General features: G+C 43.7%; 1 protein-coding gene across 1 annotated transcript in view; it reads right to left on the reverse strand.

Moving 5' to 3' along the window:
- The window catches only part of ARHGAP31 (Rho GTPase activating protein 31), a 59756-nt gene that overhangs the window by 18162 nt on the left and 29349 nt on the right, over positions 1-12245 (reverse strand). Inside the window, exons 2-5 of the mRNA XM_080583892.1 lie at positions 6973-7075; positions 6328-6472; positions 948-1030; positions 126-233 (exon numbers count right to left, since the gene is read on the reverse strand). Coding sequence (XP_080440018.1) covers positions 126-233; positions 948-1030; positions 6328-6472; positions 6973-7075 — 439 coding nt within the window. The remainder of the gene's footprint in view (positions 1-125; positions 234-947; positions 1031-6327; positions 6473-6972; positions 7076-12245) is intronic.

Below are 12245 nucleotides of genomic sequence, written 5' to 3' on the forward strand. Positions count from 1 at the left end.
TCCCTTTAGTTGTTCTGTTTTTTCCTGCCTCTGCTTTTCCCTCAGTGGATGTGTCTCTAGGCTCAGGTGCTGATGCTCCCTGTGGAGCTCAACATGGTGCTCAGGCTGGGAGGACTCTACTGTACCTGAGGAGATTGGGAGCCCACACCAAGGCCAGGTTCCTGGTGTGCATGTTGGTCATGTTGCTGAAGGAGGCCAGGTGAGTCAGGTGCTTGATCAGGTATTCCAGCGTTCTGCAGTGGTTTCACATGAATAGAGAGAAAATTGTCAAGTCCCTCACCGTGCGCATGGTTGTCTCCTCTGAGGGCTGCCCATTGTGGCCTGAAGTGTGAGACCCACTGGTGGGCTCTCCCTTCCACTCAGGTGACCAATGCTTGTCTATAGGGACAGCAGGTCTGGGGCTCAGCCTGGAGCTCGGAGTTGTCCCCTCCTCAAGGAGGGCAGTGTCTGCACAATAGGCCCCATCAAACTGAGGATTTACAGAGCCAGGATTTTGATGGGATGGCAGTGAATCCCTGAATATCCTTGCTCTGTGGTGGCCAGGGATGGGACATAAACCAATCAATCCTTAGCATGATGTGGGTGCAAGGGAGATGGCATCTGGGTAGGAGAAAGGGTTGGACCCTGCAAAGTCTGAGGGCTTAGCTCATGCTGAAGTGCCTCCAGAAGATCATCTGCTTCTCACCACACCCAGTACACTGGCCAAGGGTGCCATGGTGGTCATACCCAGGGAGGAGGAGGATAGGCTGAGGCAGGGAGAGCCTGTTTACTGATGGCTTGTTCAATGACATTTAAATGCCAGATAAATTGTTGCCAGATTTGGAAATAGTGAGTCAGCTTTTGGGAATTAACTTCTGGAAACGAACTCTGTTGCTGTTTCAAGCAACGTTCCCTGATGGTGACAGCCACCACCCTGTTCCTCAGAGCCTGGGTGGACACATTCTCACCTGTAATGCGATGGTGGGAGCTCCTGGATGACATTTTGTATTCGTGCCAACTGCTCGTCCTCAGGGAAGCGTGATACTGCTTCCTGCGGAGATACAAGGAAACAGTCCACCCTGGCGACGGACTTAGGGGAAAAGGAAGAGGGATAAGGAAGGTCACACGAGACAGCCTGTCTCTGAGGGAATGCTCTCTTGTTACCTTGCAGAGCTATTGGTAGGACAAGTTGCTTTGTGTTCCCAGCACATCAGGGATTTGCCGTGCTGTTATTTCATGTATGGGTACATCTTCCCCACACCTTGCAACAGGGTGGTCAATGTTTTGAGGGGAGGGAGGGTAGAAAACTGAGAGCTTCAATTAGGAATTATGTTTCTTGTGTTTTTTTTCCTCTCTTTTTCCCTTCATTTAACAAGGATAGTGATAGGTAAAACAGAAATAGAGGGAAAGAGAAAAGTGAAAATAATGAAAAATAAAAAAGATGAATGAATGAAAACATCCATCCCCCAGAACTGTGTTGAAATAAAATAGGTCTTTCAAGCCCAGTGTAATAAAAAAGGGTTGGATATGCATACTCTATATTCATTAAAATAAGCCATATTTGTGTCTGTCATATGAAGATAACTAGAAATAGTCTGTGTGAGTTTTCATCTTACATGGTGGGAGAAGCCTTAGCAAAATCACTGTCCTGGTAGATTAATAAATTCCAATACTCAAGGTTAGACTAGGTTAGACAGAATTGAGGCTATACATCTTGGTCTTGATCAAGTGTCTCTGGAGCAAAAGCTTAAAAAGCCATGATAAGCTTTTGTCTGCATTCCTAGGAGTTTACTGCATTGGTATCCATCTGTTCAGCTATTCCCTTTCAGTTTTTGTGCTGGGGGAGGGCAAACCACCAGCGACTTCAAACAATGCATGACTGTCTGGGAACCTCCTGCCTACCCTGCTGCCACTGGAGTTTGGAATGAGTTCAAAGAAAGATGCTGGGACCCACGCTGCCAGCAGAAGCTTTGCCTACAGACAGACGTCAGCACTGCTAGGAAAGGAGAGGAAGGAAACAACCCGTCCCAAACCACCCGCCGCTTAAACATCATCAACCTGAAATTACGAGTTACGACTACGGAAGCATCTTCTCATCCTTGCAATCCCTATGACATCTACACTAACGATGCTGCCATCTCCGTTCAGGTCACTGTCCTTTTCCCTGCAGACCATTTCTCATGTACAACCAACGGTAAACCAAATCTAGCTAGTTTCAAGGTCAGAGATGAATACGAATATTTTATTCCCTAAGACTGGGAATTAAGATCTATGCCCTCTAGCTTGAATTTACTCATTGGTGTCACAGCAAAGAAAAATGAGTGAGCTCACCAGTTTGGTGTATGTGAGATGTGGATGCATTTCTTTTGCCCAAATTAAAGGTAGGTTAACGCCTTGTACTACATTTTACCCATAACAACAGCAGTGGGCCAACAGATTATCTTTGTCACAAGCTCACACTCACAAATGCCCAAACATTGCCATCTCCACAGGCCAAGAATCAAGCCTTGCAGTGCCACAGACGGGACATGTCACAACACTGCCAACACCAGTACAACTCCTCCATGACCTGCATTGCCCCCACAGGCAGCTGCGCATGTGCATGGATCAGTTCTCTGCCAAGGAGAGTGATCCACAGCAGCAGTGTGCCAGGCCGCCTGTTGCAAAACACCTGAATTGTGAATGATAAGCCCTTGTGAATTGAAAAGAGCTGGCTGTACACTTCATTTCCAACCATAAGCAGGAAACAAAACTGTTCTGAGATTTGAGAAAGTGATGCTAACTTTCTCCTTGTTTTCATTGTTATTCTGCTGAAACAATGCCTTGGTGAGGAGGAAGGACCAAGCAAAGGACCCTTTCTGAGGCATGTGACTCATCAGGAGGTTTAGGGACAGCCCTTTCACTGCAACAAATAGAAATATTTAAAAGTTTGAAATCAATCCTTTAAAAACAAAGAAACCAACAAACAAAAAACACTATTACAATCAGCCTAGAAATCCTAAGAACAAGAATTCTCACAATCTTCATACAAGGTTTCCAGCTGAATGACCTTACCCAAAGATGAAGAAAGAGAGGAATGCAAATTTTAACTAGTGCATCTAAAACATTATATTTCAACTGGATTGTACACAGAATTTTCTCTCCTGATTTGTGCTGATTTTCATTCCTACATTTAACTTCCAGTTCTCAAAGACCTAATGCTTAGACAGCAAGTGAATACCAGACTTTCTGTGGTCGTGACCCATTCAAACCTCCAAGTCACATTTCTGACCCACATGTGTTGTGCCTTTGAAATCTGAGGCCCTTTCCAACTTCAGGATTAGAACAGCAAAATACAGAATTCAAGAAAGAACCAATAACTCCATTTATTACATGTCCGCTAATCACAGCATGAATTCCAGCTGTTTATATTTTCATCTCACAAACAGGAAAAGAGCACTCTGAGGATGGTAGAAGGTAGGTATCTAAAGCAATTTAAAATCCTGGATTTTTTTTTTTTTAACTCTGATGGTGATTCTAGGAATGCACAATTCACAAAAGCCTTGAATAACAACTGGAATTGAGACCAGAGAGAGCAGGTAGGCTTGGCCTCCTACAGATGATTTGTCCTGAAGGACCATCCACCTCTATGCCCAGGTTGGAAGGAGCCAAGCAGAGTCAACTTATCTATTCCATGAAACAAGCAGCCAGCACCAGAATACTAGATGGAAAACTGGGGAGCGTGAGAGGGCACCATTCTGCAAAGGTCAACAGCCTATGAGGTCGTGACTGGGATGTTACATCCATGAATGATGACCAAAAGGCCAATCCCTCTCTAGTCATTAAGAATTTGACTTTCCTTAGCCACAAATATCTGAATCACCCTGGTGACTCAATGTGGAGCCTATCCCATCTCAGAAGCAACTCTGAGTGAGTCAGTCTGGGATTAGCATGCATCCTTTACTCCTACTAGAGCTCTTCTGCCTAGGCACAGCTGCCACCATTCCCTGTTCAGACACCCCACGCACATGCACGCTCCTATAGTGCTTTTTCTGGTCCTTGGGGATTTGGTCTTTTTTATTTCTTTCCTCCCTGTATCTGACTGTGTTTCCTGTCAGCTGGGTTACCCATTATAAATCTCCACTGAGCAGAATTATGTGAATAAGAGATTTTGTGGCAGAGCAAACTAAGAAGACGGAGTTTAAAAAAAAAAAATCCCTTTTAGGTCAATCTAAAGTGATAACATTTGGGGGAGCTGGCACAAGATTTTTAAAAACAGTTGTTCAAGGTTGACTAAGGATCACATTTCAACCAAAAGTGAAAGAAAAACTCATTTAAATTTGGGTCTATTTAACCCTTTTCTGAAAGATGTTTTATTTAAGAGCTGGATGTGTTGATTTAAAGTTGAAACATTTCCTTTAGAAAGTATTTGTAAAAGAAACATTTGGATAGTTACAGAAGTGTTTTCCCTTTTGTTTTTGAATAAAACTATTTACCAAATGTATCTGACCAAAATCTGCAAGTCATCATCTCAAAACTGCACTTTTCAGCAAACATTCTTTCCTAAAAAAGTTTCCATCTAAATCTTCATGTTTCCTTTATAGCATTTTTCTTTCATAAATCAGTAATGATAGCCAGAAAGACACCAGCCAAATATCTGCAACAAGAATGAAGCTCATCAGTTACTATGAATGGTTCAATTATACCCTGTATTTTCAAGGTCCTATTCACCCTGACTGTCTCCATTTTGGAGATCCTATCCTATATCCTAATGATCCCTATATCTTGAGGGTATAGGACAATTTTTCACATCTGCTCAGAGTTGTGATTGAGGTTTTGACTATCCACCACCTCAAAACACAGCGTAGTCTTACTTAAAAATCATCATGGAAATAGAAAGACACCTAGCACTTTTGTGTAGCTGTCAGGCAGCACAGTAAGGCTAGCAAGTTCTTGTTCCCCAGCTCAGTTATAGTCCCAAGCAGCTACGTGACTTCTTATAGCAAGTTGCTGGTTCTTATAGCAAGCTGACTGGTCTCTTTTTTCTCTGCCCTACAGTAATATCCCTTGCACAAGGCGTCTTTGAAGAATGTCTTCTTGTGTGGACCGCATGTGTTTTTCTCAGGGCCTCCTGAGCCATAGCATTGCTGTTTGGAAATGCTTGACTCAGGGTAGAGGTAATGCAGATAGCAGCACCTGAAGCTAAGCTTGCTTGCCACTTCCCATTTCATCTCGACATGATTTTGCAAAATTTCTTCTATGCAACATCCAACATTTTTGGCGATGCCTGTCCTCTTCACCCCCCAGCAAATGAGAAAGAGTAGGACGATAGAAATTCTTAACAAAGGACGGATGTTTCTAGCACTGAGAAAATAATCTTTCCCATTCCCCCACCCCTGTTGTTTGAAGAAGCTGGTGAATGCTTTTAATCTGAAAATTCACACCTCTAGCATGGACAATTTCAGCCTGAATGACTAGATTTAAATTTGTTGGTGTCATAGACAGCTAAAAGTGAATTTAGAAGGGTAAGAAACAGGCAGCCTTTACGACCAGTATAGCTTGCGCTGCCACCTTTTAATAAAATATTATCTGTCACCAATATTAGCCAACTCTCTTAAAAATTCAGGCTTCACAGTCATATTTTCCAGCTCCCTGCCATCTTCTCTTACTGTATCCATGTATAATCTATGGTTGTTTTGAAGAATCGATTTACTACTCTTTGAATTACAATCCATTTAAACAAGGTTGGAGATTTCTGCTTGGCCAGCTGCCACTTTCCTCTGCTGTTTGTATTTATGATATGATCATGACAGACCTGATATGTCATAGCTGGCATAACCTGTGTCATCATTTGCTCTCTGACAAACTCTGTGAAAATGCTACAGATGCAAAAAAGAAGTCGATACTTTACACATGGTTTGAGCAATCCATTTGTTCAGGTGTCAAGGACTGTGGAAGGAACAGGGAAGAGGAAACCACTCCCCAGTGATTATGATCAGAGGCCTCAGGTGACCCCAAGGGCTCTCAGTGATGGACAGTAATGAGGAAAACAAAGAGAATTAGCCATTCTGGAAGGAGGTGCACAGTGGGGAGAAAGAGTAACACCAGGGAAGCAGCGCAGTAAATAAAATGAGCAAAGGGAAGGAAAAAACAGAGAAAACGAGAGAAACAAACATGAAAGGGGGGAAAGAAACAAGGACAGGGAAAGACAGCCAGTGCAAGATGGGAAAGGAAGGGCACTGGGAAGTGTTTATACAGATTCATGCACCAGAAGCCAGGACACCAGACTGAAACCCAAACAGCTGTCATGGGGGAACCTGTGACATGTCCACAATTCTGGTTAGGAATGAGGGCAGAAAGAGGGCTCACCGTGAATTTCTTGTAGAGCTCATAAGTGAGGAGAGGGTTGGGCAGCTCCCTGAAGTACAGCTTGCAGAGAGACCCCACGCAGTGGATGTCCTGGAGGTAAACTTCCCTTGTCAAGTCCGGACATTGGTCAGAAACAAACTCTTGTCTGAAACAACACACAGACATGGCAACCTAGTTGAATAAGAGCTGTAGCACGCCTAAATTCCACTCTGCATACTCTTTTACAGCTGGAGGACAAAACAAACTGGAAAACAGAGATGACTGTATTATCTGTGGCCTGGCCCAGCCTGGGACCAAGCCTCGAGGTTTCAGCTAGGCTCTGGCTGCCCCAGCACAGTCCCATGAGGGGCCCACCAAAGTAACATAAAGAGATCTCTCTGTCTTGAAATGAGAAAGAACAACTCAGTATTTGTGCTGAGACCCTCCAGGCCCTTCCCATTAATGGACACAGAAGGAGATTTCTTTTCTTTGTCACAGACTAATCCCCGAAACACTGTATTTTCCTGCTACCAGCTTCAGAGACAGTTCCCATTCTGCATCAGTGCAGAGCTCTATTGGCCCCAATATGTACTTGAGGGACTAGCAGCTCAAAGATGCTGAGCAATGCCACCAAATCCCTCTGGCACTCAGACAGGTTGCCCTTACCTCAGCTTTTGAATGTTGGACGTCACTCCTGAGAGACGGTAGATCCCATCCACAATGCCATGAGTCTCAATGAACTCTGCACAGCTCTTCAGCACATAGGGGACTAGGAGAAGAAAGCAAGGCAAGAAACACAGTGAATATACAACAAGAGCTTCCACAAGTCACCACAGAGGAGACAGTTTCATCAGACAGTACTGGAGGCTCTCTGCAGACACAGGGAAGGGTCCAGTAACAGGAGAAATACAGGGTAAAAAAAAAAATAGCCCCCACAAAGTAGCCGTGGCTAATTTGTGGAGTAAAGATATGCAGTGGTTCTGCCATGTGACAATTACTGAGCCTGAAGTCACAGAAGCACTGTGGGAAGAAAGGTAGCTTTTCTCTTTTTTCTTTTTTCTTTTTTTTTTTCTTTTTTCCTTTCCAGAAAAAGAGGCATTTTCACTCTAATTGAAAGCATGAGGTAAAGCATGTGGTCCCAAGAACCTCCCCCCTCCCCAGGATAGAGCTCCAGCCTTGCTGAATCAAGCCAAAAGGTCTGATTGGCTTGGATAAAACTCAGAGAAGCATTCACACTTCCATATAAGCCTACATACCCACAGTTTAGTGCTCATAAACTCCCACAGAGGGGGTATAAAGTTCAAATATTGACTAGATCTGCACACTGGCAAAATCTGACATTGGCTTCAAAAAAACTCCATCAACATAACCAGCCAAGGACTTAATCAGCCTTAAAGCTGAGAGGAGCCTGAGGCACAGCATTTATATCCCGACCTGGACCCAAAGCTTGTGTTTATTTTTTTCCATTATATAGGTAGAGGAAACCCTCATCCCCTTGGTCAGACCAAGCCTTTCTGTCCCCAGTACTATAACAACCCTAGCTATAACAATAACAGTAAGAGAGTCCTTCCTTATTAGGTGCTAGAAACTACTGTGTATTTAATGCAATGCTTCACACAGCCATAAGCACAGAAGCCAGTAAATGGAGAAGTTGAAGTTCCTCGCTGTAATGCTGACTCTGCTGCACTGCACATTCAGAAAGCTGTGCGGAAGAAAACAGGCTAAGCCACACATTTTACTGGAAAGCCAGGCATAGCAATTACTGCATCTCTGTGACACCACAGAGATAATGCCTCTGGCTGGACCTTCCCTGAGTTTTTCTGCCTGAGTTCAGGGCCATAATGACATATTAACACATGCTTCATCACGCAGGATCCAAAGACAGCACCCCAAGGACGGCCTGAAAAACAAAGAGCTGGTACATTGTTGTTTTTCTCCTAGGTGCCACTGAGGCCAGAGCCAGCTCATGGTTTCTCAGAAGTGTGGGTTTGCTCCTACCACACAGACCAGGGCCCTGGCTCTGGTGAGGAGGGCTCCCAGGATGGTGCCTTACCTCAGTGACACACTCTTGCTGAGCCCAGAGAGCCAGGGAAGTGCTGCCCGTCTGCCTCTCAGCTGGCACCAAGGGAGGTAAAGAGGTTCTTCTTGTGCATCCCTTCTCTTCTCAGCATGGCCAACCCAAATGGAGGGGGAGTGGCAGCGATTCCTTGGAAACCTGATTGATCCAAACAGGCTAATTCTCTTTGAAAGAGGCCAAAGGAGCCTCTTCAGAACAACAGAAAAAATTGTCTTTTATTTTTTTTTAGTTTGTTTCTTTGTTTTTTGAATCAAGGACTCATAATGCAGGTTAAAATAGCCATGTTGGGTCACGCTTGAAGTCCTTAGGCTGATTTTTAAGATCTTCACGTTGCTGGGCTAGGACTAAGTACCAGCTGAACCTCTTGCAGGGGCCCTAGCCTACCACAAAAACAATGTTCATGGAAAACCAGCGAAGACTACATGGTAAAAGATTTCTCCACAGCAGTCATTGACTTTTTCATATCAGTGACTTCCAAAAGGAACATGGGAAGCATTCTTTTCAGTGCCTACAGCACCCACTTCCAAAAAGGACTAGGTGACATGGAAGGATACAGAGCAAAATAAAAGTACAACATTTCCTAAATATCCTGCCCAAGTGACGCATCAAGAAAGAGGACCTTCCTTTCTCCAAGTAAGACTTGGTTATCTGTAACCACAGCAGAGAACTCAGATCATATGATGGTGAGCATGCTAGAAATAAAGACAAGGAAAGAAAATAACTTCAGACCTCTTCTACATTTTTGTCTGGTTAGGCTGTACTGTCTTTGAGGCAGAAGCTATGGGTACATGGCATATTAAGGTTGCCTTCTTGGTTGGGGTCTGGGAATAGAAGTGAAATAAGCAGCAAAAATGAAAGCAAGGCAGATCCATCATCACTTCAGACCCACAGAGGTGGGAAAATGGGTGAATGCCATGCCATCTAGAAAAAAAAAAAACTAAATTGAACAGAAAACCTATCTGAGCAGGAAATCCACTTGCCAAGGACTGCCAGAAAACTGAACAGCCTTTCATATAGACAAACTGCATGTGATGGTGTCTAGCTGCCACACAAATGTAGTCTGTACCAACAGTGACCTTTGTTTAACACTTTTTAAAACCTCGGTGTTAAGAACAAGGACACCAAATAAAAATGCATACATTGATGTTTGTTGTGACTAATTTGACCTCTTGCAAGGAAGATCTATTAAATCACACTTTTTTTTTTTTTCTGTTTGTCTTGTTTTGTTTTGTTTTGCTGAGGTTTAAATTTCCTTGGGATAAATTAGGTCAAGAGGCCTCAGGCACATAAGCAAACCTCTTATACATAGACTGGAGAAGGATAGCTCCATCTGTTGAGGACGGAAAGCAAAAACAAAAAAAAAAAGGGGGGGGGGGCTGAGGGGAATAATCTGCAGCAAACATAAAATATTCAACTCATTTTTAAAAGTGGGTGAAGACTGCACAGTAGAGACAACCTTATAGACCACAGATGGACAATATGCACCAAGCTCTGCCAATACCTCTTACACCAGCCCTGCAATCTTAACTGCTTTTCCAGCCCTGGGCTTCTCACATATTTCTGCCAATGCCCTTCACTCATCATGAACATAACTTCCTGCCATACCAGGTCTTTGACTCTAATGAAGAGAAACAGCTAGTCATGCCAAAATGTGTGGCGGTTTTGTGATGTCAATAAAATCCCACATAGGGCACATTTCACTTGCAACCAAAAATTACGGGCTTTGACCTCAGATCCCTGGAGGTGAAAGGACTGCATCGGCTTCCTGCAAAGCAAGCCCCTAAATGCAGCGCTTGTATGAAACCAGAGCACAATAAGTGTTTTCTTTGACCAGAACCTGCAGCTCTGAAATTCCTGAGCAGCTCTGATCTCCTACAAAGCTGGGTCTTTAGGGCACTTGGGGGAGGTGAGGTTAGAGAGGCAGTGAGTGGCTCCCTCCCACTTCCAGCCGCCTCTGAGGTGGTTGGGTTGTTTTGGGTATGGCTACTGATGTGCACAAACCAAAACACAGGCTGTGATCAACCTTGGATGCGGGGAGATGCAGCTCTAGACTCTATTAGCTTTACAAGAAACACATAAATCAGAAACGTGGGTGTCTCCTGAAGGAAGATTAGATGGGGATGAGGATTTGTAGTGAGGGCTGTGCGTGCATGCAGACAGAGAAGATTGGGGGGGGGGGGGGGGGGTCCAATCTTGACACTTCTATAATTAAAACTATGCTGGAGGCTTAGAAGTTGGAAGAGGCAGCTGGTGTCACACAGACCCCGCTTGTTCTGCCAGACAGCCAAACTGTCCTCATTTAAAACTACAATAGAAACCAGATGGAAGAGGAGAGGAGAGTGTGGAGCAAGGCATCAGTCAGAAGGGAAATTGAGTTATAAACATACTGCGCACAAAAAAACAATACTTCTCTTCCCCTAGACAAAAATAAACCAGAAGGGCAGTCACAGTAACTCATTCCACTCTCACTGGATATCACCTCTGAGCTCAGCATACACAGACCCTCACCTTCAGCAGGGTCTTTTCCACGAGCACAGCTCATGCCCACAGCATTGGGTCTCTCCCATCTCCTGCCCCTTCCGAGCCATGGTGCAGCATCCACCAAACTGCCCATCAGCAGGCAGGGAGCTCACCTTGTCAGCTTGACCAAGGCTTCGTCTGGCACAGGGCTGAGCGTTTTGGATCAAAACCAGCAAGACCTTTAAGCATGTAGGCAACTAAATCACTCAGCAGCCCTAAGAGGAAAGGTCACTAGGAGGGAGGGAGTTAGGCCATTTAGCAAACAAAGCCAGCAAAGAGCAAGAAAGATACTAACCCAGCAGGAGCTGCAAGCAACCACCTGTGGTCTTCAGTGGTGCCTACTAGAAGAAACTCTGGGTCTCTATGGACTACAGAAGGACCCTAGGGAGGAGGCTGCTAAGTTAGCCACCCAAACTAGTCAGTATGAACACCATTCAGCAAGACTGTGCTTAAAGTTAGCTAACCTGGACTGGGTCATCTTGCCCAGAGCACACTGTACCAAACTGGTCTGAATAGTGGCAGGCTTCATTTTTCCCTTTATCTTTTTGCTGTTTTCTCAGAAAGCTCCTTCCAAGGGTAAAAGTTAGTGACAGAACTACTCAGATCCTCCTTAGTGCTTGGTTTAAGCTAGATGGAGGTGGTTTCACATCCTTTTTCATTTTATTTTAATTTTAGTTCAAGTAACTGGAGGGATAAATGTAGACATTTCATTTCACGTGAAACATTAACCATTTGACTTCGTAGGAAACAGTGTTGTTGTGGTGGTGTTTTTTTTTCAAAAATTTCCCCAAAGAATGAATCCTGTGCCATAAAAAAAAGAGATGTGGGCATTTGTATTTCACCATTTGGTTTTGCTTTGTACCAGTATTTTCTTAAGTTTTCTTTTCTTTTCTTCATTGCCCTTAACTGTAATGTATGCTTCCTATAATACCATGTGAAATCATGAGACAATAAAGGTTTAAACAGTCTCTTGTTTCAATTTAAATTACTAAATTAGGAGATATTTCTCCCTAGAAAATGAGTGTCTCATTCTGTGCTAAGCAAGAGCTGTACTTTACATGCACAAAAATAACAAAACAGTACACATTTTAGAACATACTAATATATTAACTTGGCCTCTTAATCACAGGAAAGAAACAGCATTGTATAAATGGCAACAAGCTTGAGAGTTAGTATCTCAGATGTGACATTTTTCTGCATTTCCTGATGATTCCTATTTTAAATCACGAACTTTAATGCTGATTCACTATTTTTTTTTCATTTATTTATTTATTTACTTATTGCTGATCTTGTCTGACTTTTACTAGGCATAAAGTTGGCTGAGAAGCAGATTCTAGAGGAG

The sequence above is a fragment of the Anser brachyrhynchus genome, assembly GCF_964034855.1.
Source record: "Anser brachyrhynchus genome assembly, chromosome: 1".
Classification (NCBI taxonomy): domain Eukaryota; kingdom Metazoa; phylum Chordata; class Aves; order Anseriformes; family Anatidae; genus Anser; species Anser brachyrhynchus.